We start from the raw sequence: 14,004 nt of genomic DNA, 5'->3' as shown, positions 1-14,004 counted from the left end.
AGTTTTTAGTCATTGGGTTTGGGTGGTAGTTGTTTTACATTTAGGTCCCTATAGTTTCGAAATTTAAATGGCAATAATGCCATTTAATCCTACATGCCGGTTGTTACCCTATGAGTCGGTGGGCCCCCATGATCCTTCAATGAATTTTGGGTATTTTTGCTTGCGGTCGCGATCGGTAGGTGGGGTTTTGCTGCATTAAGTTAGAACTCTCTCACAACATTAATAATAATTTTTAAAAATAGCAAAAATACAGGGGAAATTAATTTAGAGAAGAAGAACAATTCATGAGGGAAAGGCAAAATTATTCAAAGATGGGATCGTCATCACATCACTTGAAATAAGGCAATTAATATAGGGTTATTCCATCATGAATTTATTAGATTGAATGAAAAAGCAACTGAATTAATTACATAGTTGATTAAGATCGCATGAAAAATGCTAAACATTTGTTTTTGTTTTTCTATTATATTTCAAAAACTAATAGGTTAGATTTGCTCAACTGTTCTTGGTGGTTGAATTGTATCATCAGATATCAAACAACATAAACATACTTCCAAGATTTAGTTGCTTTGAAGAACTACACTAATCTGAAGGTAAGTTAAACATTAAACGTTTATCCACACGGCTCATGCCAACATTTTATCAGAATACTGGATAATAAAGTCTTCTTTTTGTATGTCAAAAAGTAGTTGCACATCACAAGAATTCCAATTGTAGAATCATATGAAATATAATTCTACTAGAGTTTGATTCACTTGGTCCTACATTTCCATTCTCTTCTTTTTTTTCAATGATTCCTGGCATTTGACCTACAAGACTTCTTCATTTTGTGCCAAATGGATAGCAGGAACAAGTGTGAAGAGTACAGATGGTGGAATTATGCAACAAAAAAGAGAAAGATCATAAGGAAAACCATAAGAACAAAGAATATCTTGATCATCAGCCACCTATTAGAGGATATGCTGTTGAAGTACTTAAGCAGTTGACCTTGTGCTCCTTCCACATTGGCTAACGTGTCGTCCATGTTCTCATCAATCCTGCCATCAGCAATGCCATGTAATTAGTTTTCAAATACAAAAGGATATGTTTTGACTACCACATGTCCATCCCCATGCCGTATTCAATGTAAGAAAAGGAAATGAATGTTAAACGCTTAAAAGTATAATGGATTAAACATCCCCATCATCAGGAAATTTAAAACATGTCGAGTTCTTTTATATATTTTGCAAAAACACAAGTTAATTAGCTCCCTCAACTTCAGAAGCACATCTCCCGTGAAAGGAATGAGATTGATGTGCCATGGTCAAAGAAACACATTCTTTTTTTCATTTTCATATTCTTTACTTATGCGTTATGTTATTTGTGTTAGGCTTCCAATAAAAATGAATGCAGTAGGGCTACTATTGGCAAAATAATAATAAGAGGCAAAGATCAATCTATTTTATTCTGCTTTCTTTGTAGTAAACTATATAATTAGTGCTCCTATGAATACCATAAATTTCCATATACCATATGGAAACATCTTATCTCTGAGTTGAGGAACTGAATTAGAAGGTACCTAAACAATTTAAAATGATAACCGAAAAAGAAGATAATTTGGGCTTCTTTGAGAAATTCACAGTTGATTAAGTTGAGGAACTGAAGAGAAGGTATTCTCTCCACAAAGAATGGAGATTTATGTCATAATAAGCAGATGAAGCTTACAAACAAATAGTTTTTTTTTCTTTTTGTCCCACTACAACAAGATTCTTTTAAAAAAATGAACAGCTCATAATATAGAATAATTAACCAAAAAGTATTTTCCAACAATATGGGCAACTTATGATACTCAGACTAAGCATTTCCCTTTCCCATACTCAAGTTGATGTAACACAAGTATAGATATGAAATATGTCCAACAAACCAGACTCGCCTATTTCTAAAGGGAATTGAGCAAAGGAAGAAATGAAGGAGCAGGAGGAGAAGAAGAGGAAAGAAAGTTGAGGAAGAAAAGAGGAAAGAAAAGAAGAGGAAGAAGCAGAGGAGGAGAATTTCCTCTAATGTCACATCTCTATGAAAGAAAAGGAACCACATTGAAGAGAAAGATGAAGGTTTGCTGGTTGGATAGTGATAGGGTGCCATGTCAAACAGGAAGGCAAGGGCATGATAGATGTTTGCACCATGTCTTGAAGGAAGATGGGAGACTTCATAGAAGCAGCCCATCACTGTTGTGTCTCGATGAGGAAGAAAGAACAATGCCTCCGAGTTCCAAAGAGGAAGAATTGATGGTGCCTATGGGGAAGACAAGATGTGCTTGTACTACTGCCACTCCCACTACTGTTGCACACGCCACTCCCTCTCTTCTTGTGCCTACTGTTCTGCCAATGAAGCTTTAATGTGTCCTTGTACCCATGTCTAAATTTTGGACTTTTTACTACCAAGCACTAGTGTCTTCACTTGGGAAATAGCATACATCTGGCATAGATTCATACTTGTGTCAAAGACCGGTATCTGTGCCCAAGTGGCAATCTGAGCAACAATATGTAAGTTTTTAGGGAAGCCTTCACCTTACAATATTGTCATGAAGGGAAAAATTTATGTTGCCAATGCATGTAATCAAGTAAATGCATTTGAAGCATGTTTTTTATACTCAATTGTTCAAAAAGAAATGCTTCTACATGAATCATGACAGCAGAAGCTTGAAGGTGAAATCATATTCCTCATTGGAATGATACATGTCCAATCTTAAATGGGCAAAGGAAATATTAGAAAAAGGATACTAATAAAAAAACAAAATACCTGATTGCTAGCTCTCCCTGCTGTGAAACCATAGTAGCTAGTTGTGTAAAGATATTACTCAGCTCATGAATTGTTGACTCAACACTTTGAAGGGCTTCCGCTCTACTCTGCATGTAACTGTCCTGTATTGCAACCATTTGTTGTTGCTGTTGCTGCTGCGGAATTAAAGGCTGAGTAGATGATGAGTCCCCATTTGGTTTCCTCCTGTCAACCAAGAAGAATCATTATTAGATGGTTGCAGATTAACACATGGGTAAATTTTATAGACAACATCAAGGATTCCTGGGACTGTTTTAACAGTCATAAAAATATCATTCCAGTACACACCAAACCGAAGTTTGTAACTGAGGAAAACAAAGAGTAAAAGGTAATACTTCATTCCAGAAAATGATAGAAAACTAGAAACAAAGCCAGAATTGGATTATGTAAGGTACAACCCAAGAATGCCACATGTTGCTTAGTTAATCAAAAAACAAACACCATAACTCAAAGAAAATAATCATAATTAAGTCCAGGAAGCTCTGAGAATTTCAGATGTTACCTTGGAAACAAAGGAGATGAAGATGTTGAGTCATTTTCCCATGGTGCTGGGGGAGCAGGAGACTCATTACTTCCTTTAGAAACAAGGGGTCGCTGTCTAAGGAAAGGATTAGCTGCTTCCTTTGATGCTGATGAAGAAAACAACTGCCTTCTACTCTCGTGAACCTTCAAATTCTGTAGAGAAAAAAAACCCAGAAATTTATTTTTTTAAAACATATTATGAGTAATGATTTCCATCTATGTCAAAAAATCTTGATGCATCACCAAGAGGTCATATAAGGTAGGGTTTAGTCTACCTCAGTTCTCATGGTTAATACTTCTTTGAACTCCTTTGTAGTGCTCATCAAGCGGTTCTTTAAGTTATCAACAACAGTAGAAGAGTGATTGGTAGTATCCCTGGACATATTGCCACTTTCATTCCGCAAATTGCAGAGGAGTTGCAGGTCTACAACTGCACTATTTAAAGCAGTAATATCCTTCTTGATAACTGAGGTTAATTCTTGAATCTCTATAGCAGGGTCATCAAAAACTGATGTCCTTTTTGCCACTGAAAGCAAAGAAGCAATTTAAGCTATAATGGACAAATTTAACAAGGAAAAATACAACCATCTAAACCTTTAGATTATGCTAATATCAAACATAAATAGAAGTGAGCTATAATGAATTAAGGTTACCATCCCAAAAGTTCAAAAAAGTAAGATATACTAATGCTAGTATTTGTAGAATGTTAAATAACACCCAACTAATTGCTAGCATAATTATGCAACTTCTCAATTCAATTTAATAAATATTATTGTATATCTAATTTGCTTGCATAGACACTTATGCTACCAGCTAAGATGACATTGACAGGAACTATCTGTTCGAAAGACTAGGGTATCTTATGAGGAATTCTCCTGATATAATTTTCAAGATATAAATTTAACCTAGAAAAAGAAATCACCAACTTTGTCAAGAGCCTAGTGTCCATCTAAATTTTACATTAAAATAGGCTTTGAAATTTAAAAAATGAGTATGTTAAATAATTAGAATCATATGATTCACAATTTGATTCCATTCGCACCTAAAATGGTTCAAACCATATGGGTGAATTATTTGTTTCTAGAATTGATCTCATTAGACACAATTAGGACCGATTCGATACCAATCAACCAATTCCCGATTCTAAACTTAGATATTAATTAGCTATAATCCAACAAATAAATAGTTTATAGATAATTATTTTAGGATTAAAAAATCTTGTGTTTTATCCTGTTCGATGATTCATCTTCAACCATTTGCACATTATATTGTTTTCAACCCTTTACTCATCAGAGGCTGTTGCTTTGATGGCAACTCATTGTCTAAGACTCTTAGCTCATCAAAGGTTGTTTATTCAATAGTGGCTCATTGTCATCAACCCTTGGTGAACATCTCTCAAGCAGTCCAGCTCGTCCGAAGCTTTAATGACTTCTTCTTTGTGTTTCTTCAACTAATGAGCACCTTTTGGCACTCATTGTCAGTAATCAATTGTCAACTAGAGGATCCTGAAAACAATATCTATATTTTTTAAGTGAGTCTTCCAAACAACCCCCGTTGGCAACTATTTCCATAGTGCCTTTGACTGGAGAACATCTATCATTCTTAGCAACCTTCGTTTATTCCTCAAGCTTCTTTATTATATGACAACGTTGCCTCCCAGTCCTAGTCTTCAACAGCTAATAGTGATAACTTATTAGCTTACAAGATGTTAGAGGCTTCTTCCCTTCATAGGTGAGTGCAATTATTGAGGATGAAGAGGAAGAAGAAGAGGAAAAGAAGAGGAAGACATGGTAGACTAAAACCAAGAGGAGGAGTACATTTTGAGTGGAGAGAATACATAGTGATAGTAATACAAGATAGACATGTCTCTTTGACAAGTTTTTGTTTATATGTTCAAGTCATAGATGAAAATTTTAAGGATATAGGGCCTTTAGACTCTTTAATTACATAATGTATTTTATTATTAATTGGCAATGTATTAATTATACTAGATATTAAATAGGATGTTCTTGCAAATTTAAATAAGGTAAATTTCTTTATATATATTTATCTTCACATGAAGCTTATGACTCGCGATTTGTAAAACCAAAAAAATAATTCCGGATTTGAATCTCGTTTCAACAACCTTACTTGATAATTAATTATAACATTTATCAATAGTAGGTATAATGTTAACATTTGTCAATTGTAGTATAGCATTCAATATCATCACAAAAACACTGTTTAACTTATAAGAAGTTCCATGAAAAATTTACTAATGTCTATTAGGCATCTCCACTTGATCTCCCATCATACCAGTTCAATCGCAGATGCAAGTTTTGCATATAAGCAAAATGTGAAGATTTTTTCGATATATGATCAAAGCAAAATGTACAATTCACATAATCAGATTAAAATTGAGGTCTACCTTTTTATCTTCATAAAATCAGTACAGTAACATTTACTGGCATAGCCAAAGTTTAACTGTTTAAGTTTCTAGACCATGAACAAGACAAAGTTAAGTCCAAACTATTTGCAGACAACTGCATGAAACTTTCACAGCCACCAGTATTCCAAACCTATAAGATCAGATCCAAACACTTCCCTGGTTAATGTAGTCATCAGTACACCAAAACCTATAAACTTAGCTCCAAACACTTCCTAGATTAATGTGAAGGATCGAGAGACTTAAGTTTGCTTAGTCATTTTCAAGCTACAAATATATATAAATCTGTACATATAACCTTTATCCTGACAACATAATGGGGCACGAGAAGAAGTTTTCCTTTTGTTTCCCTAACTCGAGCATAGTGATAAGATCACTATTGTACACACTATTAAAAAACTCAATTGACTACAATTAATAATTTGATACAACAACATCATCCAAAGAAAATAAAGAAGTAAAAGGCTATGCATGAGCTGTATAAATTTCATATGAACCCAAGAACTGCCTGAGAAAAATCACATGAACAGTATGTTAATCAATATTTAATGGTGTTACAGTTCTCAGGACTATAAAAAAACTATTGACATGGTTGATACAAATTAAAATAGGAACTAAGGGGATATACATGTCCACACAAGCCAAACACTTTTTTTAGACAAGAAAAAATGGAAAACACTCTACAGATACAATAAATACCAAATTATCATCTTCCTCTTAAAGGCTGCACATGCAACACAACAACATAAAGCATACCACGAGGAATTTGTTCAAGGGTTTTAAGATATTTGGTGGGTCAGTTTAAATTACATGTGTTATCAGGAAACAACTTTCTTGTAATTTGTGCAGTAGTTTAAATTACAATTTCTATCAGGAAAAATACTTTCTTACAATGATTTAGACTCCATTCATATGTTTGAAATGAGAGTAATTTTTTTAATACTTCCATTGGATATTTTCAGACAGTATAATTGGATATATACTGTTTGATTCATACCCATATGAAGCTAGTGAGAGGTGATGGTATGACAAACAAAAGTAGTGCGGAACAGATTTTGATTCAGGAAATTCCAAAATAAAAAAATTAACATGTGCTCCTAAATAAAAGAAAACACAAACATTATCAAATAGGGTCAAGCAGACTAAAATTTTTAAATTTCCAAAAAGCGGCTCTAAGGATTGTACTAAGGAGAAGCGAACATGCAGTATCAAGTTTCTGATGCTATTTAACAAATGTAAAATTTTGGACCGCAAACACGTCTAATCAAGGATCGTATATTAACCACAGACTGTTCATATCAGAGGCCCCATAGCATGATAACAATTTCGGCTTCAAATTTAACTTGAAAAAAAAGTAAGAAGTGAAATGCAACCATAACCAGTCACTTACATTTCGCAAGCTTAGCAAGTTTCTGTGAAGTCTGATGGATGCCAAGTCCAATTTGCGAAGCCCTCCTGCTGAACTCCGACTGGATGGAGGCTGCTGATTTAGGTCCTTCCAAGTTAGGCGCAGTGCTGCTGCTCGGCCCATTTTGAGTCGACGAGAAGGACTTTTTGCAATTCTCGACTGCCTTAACGAACTCCTGCGTCCGATCACGATATGACGTTTGCCCCGCCCTAGAATTCATCGCGGATCACCTTATAATCGCAATGAAGAACAGCGCCGAGAAAGTATTCGAGGAATCAACGCCACCAAAGTTGGCCTTAGGGTTTCATCATCTACGAGTCGAATCGGCTGGCCAGATCTGAGACACCGACAGGAAGAAAAAAAAAGAGGATATATTGTCGCCCAAATCAACAAAAAAAAATGATGAATCCAAATTTGCAAGAGTTAAAGGACCCTAGATCCGGGCTCATGGTCCCGGGAACAGAGAACAAACATGGGAGTTCGATTCCACCGATTTTACCATCCAATAGAAATCGATCGAGGTGAAGACATCGCCATGAATCAAATATCGCGGAGATTTAGAAAAAGTTGAACCAATCGGGAGGACGTCGATCGAGGAGGAAGAAAAGTAATCGGAGCATTGTCGTGGAGTCCGTACCTTGAGAAGGAGTTGCTACGGAAATTAATCCAAACCGGAGCGAGCGAAAGAGAGACATGCTGTTAGAAAAATAACGGCGATTCACCGAAGGGCGCGATTTTGAAAATTCCCAAATTACTCATCGTAATTTGAGAATAATTAACGGCCGTACTAATTTAATTAAGAATGAATTTTCCGTTCTACCCCTTTCATCAAAATTAACTTTTCACACGTTAATTTTTAATGCATTTGTATCTTCTCTATTAAGTCGTAGATAAAAATTCAGCACTTTATTTTAGTCGGAGAGATTGTCACATACTGAAAACGTTGACAAATATTTCTTGTGTCCCTCTCAGCAGGCGGCAAATCACTGGAGCGTTTGGTTTGGAAAATATTTTTCATTTTTTGTTTTTCATTTTCTATTTCTAATTTTCTATTTTCTGATCTAATTTTCAGAAAACAGAAAATATGTTTGGTATGATATGCTGTTTTCTATTTTCTAGAATAGAAAATTAGAAAACGCGTTTGATTTGATAACTATTTTCTATATTTTTTATTTTTTTATTAAAATAAAAATCTAGAGTTTTAATTAATTATTTTAATTAATCCAACAGCCTTTCTAATCCCACGAGTTTTAATTAATTAACTAACCTTAATCCAATTCATCAATTAATCTTTTATCAAATTACCTAATTACACATATTAATCCTCAATTAATTAACAATCTAATAGTTATTAAACTAATTAACTAACTAATGATTTAATTAACTAATTAATCTAATAATTAATTAACTCAATTAATTAAAACTAATCGGTAAAGTTTCCTTTACCGATTTCATCGGCAACTTCTCGCGTAGCTTGGACCGACGGCAGAGGCGGCGGCGACTCCGGCGTTGGTGGGCGGCGTCTTGAGCGCAGGCAGGCGGCAGGCGGCTGAAGGGCGGATCGAAGTCGCGAGGGTCGTGCCAGAAGGCTTCGCCGGGCCTGCGCGGCGCCTCCGGTGGCGTCGCCGAGCTCGCGCGGCACCTCCGGTGGCGTCGTCGGGCCCGAGCGGCGCCTCCGATGGCGTCGCCGGCCCAGACATCGCCGGATTTGAAGCTTTTCCAGCGATTCCAATCCAGCCACGACGCACAGCGGGAGGAGAAGAGGGCGTCGGCTCGGGGAAGAAATCCGCAGAAGAAAACCCGGAAAAAATGCGGAATCGAAGGAAAAAAACCCCGGAAGAGATGTGCTCGCTCGCTGTGCTCGTCGTGGAATCGAAGGGAAAACGCCGCGTTTTCACATTTTCCATTCCCAACTGAGTTTTTAGAAAATGATGATTTAGCGTTTTCTGTTTTTCTGGAAAACGGGTTTTCATTCTCCAGAAAATGAAAAGGAAATCACAAACCATTCAGCGTTTTCCATTTTCCTTGGAAAAGGAAAATAGAAAACGCTGGAAAACGCTCAAACCAAACGCTGCCTTAGGGTTTTTGACGAACACACTAACTTGGTTCAACTTTCTACATTCGAGTTTAGGGTTTTATTTGTTGTCTATACTCTTGTTTCAGAATGGCACAATAAGTGTGATAGGTGTTTCAACCTTTGGTTCTCGATCATCCGCAAAAGTATGTAACATGGACATGTTTAGTCTTTAATATTTGTGTTTGTCTCCTATGGGTTTGGATGCCGTTGTTTTTAACAAACACATTGATTTGTTAAAGCGATAATTTCATTGACAAATTATAATGTAATTTCATTGGATTTCAAAACAACAATGTTGTTGTGTTGGATATATTCATAACAATGTTCATTTGGATTTGGAAATGAATTTGATTGTTAATAATTTCAATATTGAAAAAGTATAGGCTTCAATTGATCTTAGACATAAACTGCATTAAAATAGTATGTTGGGTCACTTTTAATAGTTTTTTTGGAGCATCCACATTGAAAGGAAAACATCGTGATTCTGTTTATTTACATGATCAACACATAGTGATTATCAAACAGTCCTCCTTTAGTATTTTTTTAGATATATAATGTTGGTGCAGGAAGCATCAGATGATCAAATTTAAGTTTTGATAATTGTAAAATGTTTAAGTTAAGTGTGTAAGTTTATCTGATAAGTTAAATTAAGTGTGCAGATAGCACTGAAAAATCATAGTTGTGGCTAGGCACAAGAAAGTCCTAGTTGCGATCAGGCAGTGGAAGTCCTAGTTGGATGCTGGGCAAACATAATCGGAAGGATTAGGGTGGGAAGACTTGATTTGGAAGACTGGGTAAGGAAGTTCTGGTCAAGATAACTAGACAGGAAGACTTGGCAGATCAAGTGTACCAGGTAGAAGATTAGGCCAGTCTAGAGGACTGGATGTCTAGCGGTGGAAATCTTAAGGGTCAAGGATCGAGGCTAAGCAAAAGTTTAACAAGTCTGGAGGACTTGATTGACATAAGGTAAATAAAACTTTGAGGAGCGTTTGGTTTGAAATTTTTTTTCTATTTTCTGTTTTCTATTTTCTCTGTTTTCTAATCTAATTTTTAGAAAGCAAAAAATGTATTTGATATGATATGCTATTTTCTATTTTCTAGAAAAAAAATTAAAAAATATGTTTGGTTTGTTAATATGAAAAATTATAAGCAAAATAGTTTTTTAAATAAAAAGAACATCTTATTCATGGAAAAAGGAAAAATCATACAAGAATAGGGTCAAATATAACCTTCTAATATGCAATATAAGAAAATATCTTACCACCATTCACCTCTGTTGGCAACGTTTTTTTTAGCAAAAGAATATTTATTCCTTAAAAAGGAAAATATATTAGAAGATGGGGTAAGACCTGACCTTCTAATACAACATTACATGACTCCAAATTCTTTACATGTATCGCACTATAAGATAAAAGGTTTATCAACTATACAAACTATCCACCAACCTCACACAACGTTTACAAGCATCACAAAATGATATAGTATATATCTTCTATTGCAAAACCACACCTCCCATGTACTTGTCACCAAAAGACTCTTCTTCATCAGATAAAAACCTACATGTTTCCTCTTCATCAGAAGACTCTTCTTCATCAGATGGAACTTTAACATCCACCTGTTTGCTTGCTCACAGATATGGGATAAGACAAGTTCTCAATTAACATTTTCAAACCAATTGTCATCTTTTCTACCCGTAAAAGCACAAAAGCATATAACTGACTTCCATTATTATTCACTAAAAGTCTAGAAGACATACAAGAAATACTACAAAATCAAATGCACCCAAGTTATTCAAGAAATAAGAAAGAAATTATAGCTTTTGAAGGCATATTTTAATTATGTTTTGTTTTCCAACAGATCCCATAATTATAGCCATCAACTTAAACCTTCAATCGTATACATGATTTATCACAATGATTAATTAGCAGCAACATGAACCTGTAAGACAAGCCATTTTAGGTCTAGGTAAGTATTTATACAACTCAAGCAAACTATGTAAGTTCTTACTTAGTTGGAGCAAAGTTTATCTTGCAGCTGAACTAATTTGGCACACTTGGCACAAAAACAAAAATAAACACACCAGGTAGAAAGTCATACCTGAAATTCCCCATGCCAAGAAAAATCAACCTTACGTGAAGAGCAGCAAGGAATTCAAGAATAAACATTACTGCTCCCCAAGCTCACACCTAGCAAACATCTCCAAAACAAAAGCATAATTGGCACGCAAGACACATGTTTGTAGAAATCCAAAACATAATCAGTAAACTAAAATCCATTTCAAAAACTTGGCACGCAAGACATATGTTGTCTGTACAAATCCAAATTAAACTTAACATATTTAGCACAAACTCAGACACATAATAAAATTCAACTTCAAAATAAAACTCAGAAATAAAAACAATCAATCATAACAATAACTCTTCCTTCCCCCTTGGTCTGCCTTAGCACCGATAATCTCTCAAGTGATAGCATTGACCTCGATACGGAGCGAGAAATCTCGACATATTTGGGTAGCCAGAATCAACTATATAAAATTAATCTGTGATAGTATTTCCATATTAATAATGTAAAACACAAACTCAAATGAATATACATAGAGAGTTTTTTTATTACTTACCACCGTAAGGTTTAAGAAAATTATTTACATGTCTTGTCAATGCGTCTATGAATACCCTGGAATCATTTGTTACGTTGTTCCCTCTCAGCCTGTATACACAAATGTAAAAAGCATATCTAAGTCGCATGCAAGCATCATATTTTGTGTAACAATAACCTTTCTACCACGAAAAGATGTCTAAATTGATATCGGTGCCCATGCTAATACGTGAGTCCCATCGATAACTCAAAAACAATTCTAAAAATATACAATGTCTTAGTAAGAATATATTGTAAATGTAATTAGATACATTATGGTACAATATGTACCTTAAAAAACGAAAACCACTTTGGATTGTTCAATATGTGAGGATGGACGCCATTGTGTTCATATGGTCGAATAATATATGTGCCCAATGTACAAACAACTCATTTGAACCACTTGCTACAAGTATACAATGAATGTTGAAATCAATCTGCACATATTCGATGTCATGTGTTATGCCCAATGATTAGTAAGAATATAGCGACACCTTCTTCAACTGTAACTTTCTTTCCATCTTGTAATAGATTCATATCTTTTAATATCCTACAAAAATTCACAAACACATATTTTGAGATACGGAAATTATCAAAGCAAACTTGAGGATGGCCATCAAGTATTTCTTGAATATATATCCTTCTAGTAAGAGATGAAGTTCGACACGACATTCGATCAATATATGCAAGAAATTGAGTCATGTCATAAAAAAAATCATTTGCGAGATCTAAAACTATAAACGAATTGATATCTGTGCCTAATTCATCATATTCATCATCAGAGCTTGACATGATTGACCTGCAATAAATCAGGCCACCAATCTTATTCTCTAATTGCTTTATATAACATTGTGTATTTGCGTGGAACACAAATTACAAGAACAATCTTTTCTGATAAACACAATAGCACAGGCAAAAATAACAACGAAGAACAGATCACAGATAACATCATCACAGAACCAAAGATCAAGCCATAGAATTTTCACAGAAACTTCTCAAACAACTAAAACAAAGATTTAATCTCCGACTTTAAATCTAACTTCTTAACAGAAGCTGTATTGATCTCCAACTGCTGTTCTACCTTCTTCAACACTCGTTCCTTCGTCTCGGAGACGTCTGCCTCGACATCCGAGCTCGTGATTCCCAACTCTTCCAGCTTCTCCAGCACCTCCTCCTTCCTCGCCGACACCCCATGAAGCAGATCCTTGACGCCATCAGGGACGGAAAGGTGGCCAGCCAACTTCTCGACGAATTCACTGGCCTTCTTCTTCAACTCCTGCACTGCTCCAAGCAGCTCCTCTGCTTTCTTGCTGGCCCGGTAGGCGGAGCAGAGGTCGAGGGGGATGTGGCCGAGGCAGGTGACCCAGCTGCTGAACTGCGCGACGACGGAGGCGGCTTCGGAGATGAAGCGCTCGGCGGAGGTCAGCCAGGAGGTGACTTCGTCGGGGGCTTTGACTCCGAGCCTCGCTACGGCGTCGAGTTTTCCCCTGACGTCGGCGATTATGGATTCGACGGCGGGTAGCTGGCCGGCCAGGGAGTTGATGCGAGACTCGAGGGAGCTGATGCTGGAGAAGAAGTCGCAGATGAGGGAGAAGCGGTGAGGGAGGTTGAAGACGCCAGCAGCGCAGTCCATGGCGAAGGTGGTTGTGGAATAGAAGACTGACCTGGTGAGGGCAAAGGTTATTCGAGTATTTAATTAAGTCGGATTCCAATATTAAATGACTAAGTCAAGGGATTTTTTTTGGGTCAATAAAAATTTTTGTGGAATTTGATTAATCATTTCTAAGATTAATCGTAAAAATAGAATATCTGAATTATTAAAAAAATTGTAACTTAATTAAAATATTATTATATTAAAAAAATATTTTATAAATACGATAAAAATTATTCAAGCTTAATTACAATAGCTTTAATTTAATTAAAATTATTATAGAGCTATTATAATAATTTAAAATGATATATACAAAATTAAAATGATTTTAATTAAATTTGAATATTTTTGATTAAGTTAATAAAGAATATTTTGATATAAAAATATCACATATATAATAATTTTGATTAAATTAAATTTTAAAATATTAAGTTAATTTTAATTTAAGATATTATAATAGTTATGATATA

The 14,004-nt window shown here is 35.4% G+C and overlaps 1 protein-coding gene and 1 pseudogene across 3 annotated transcripts; both read right to left on the bottom strand.

Moving 5' to 3' along the window:
* Window positions 1–703: 703 nt before the first annotated feature.
* On the bottom strand, window positions 704–7,859 carry LOC141835022 (syntaxin-32-like). 3 transcript variants are annotated; one of them, XM_074722441.1, is made up of 6 exons: window positions 7,810–7,859; window positions 7,155–7,509; window positions 3,615–3,865; window positions 3,320–3,492; window positions 2,779–2,982; window positions 704–1,037 (listed from the first exon to the last, which is right to left on the bottom strand). In XM_074722441.1, the coding sequence occupies exons 2-6, from the start codon at window positions 7,390–7,392 to the stop codon at window positions 878–880; spliced, it is 1,026 nt and encodes a 341-aa protein (XP_074578542.1). In that variant the 5' UTR covers window positions 7,393–7,509; window positions 7,810–7,859; the 3' UTR covers window positions 704–877. The 3 variants fall into 3 exon arrangements, with proteins under 3 accessions (XP_074578542.1, XP_074578543.1, XP_074578541.1); XM_074722442.1 differs by lacking the exon at window positions 7,810–7,859 and adding an exon at window positions 7,605–7,800; XM_074722440.1 differs by lacking the exon at window positions 7,810–7,859 and adding an exon at window positions 7,672–7,800.
* Window positions 7,860–11,858: 3,999 nt separating this feature from the next.
* LOC141835415 (uncharacterized) lies at window positions 11,859–12,675 on the bottom strand (annotated as a pseudogene).
* Window positions 12,676–14,004: the final 1,329 nt, after the last annotated feature.

Source organism: Curcuma longa, chromosome 9 (assembly GCF_044706935.1).
Source record: "Curcuma longa cultivar G26 ecotype Majalengka, Jawa Barat chromosome 9, ITB_CL_G26_1.1, whole genome shotgun sequence".
NCBI classification, from domain to species: domain Eukaryota; kingdom Viridiplantae; phylum Streptophyta; class Magnoliopsida; order Zingiberales; family Zingiberaceae; genus Curcuma; species Curcuma longa.
Note: the sequence above shows the minus strand (reverse complement) of the source record. Positions and strands in the feature narration are given on the sequence as shown.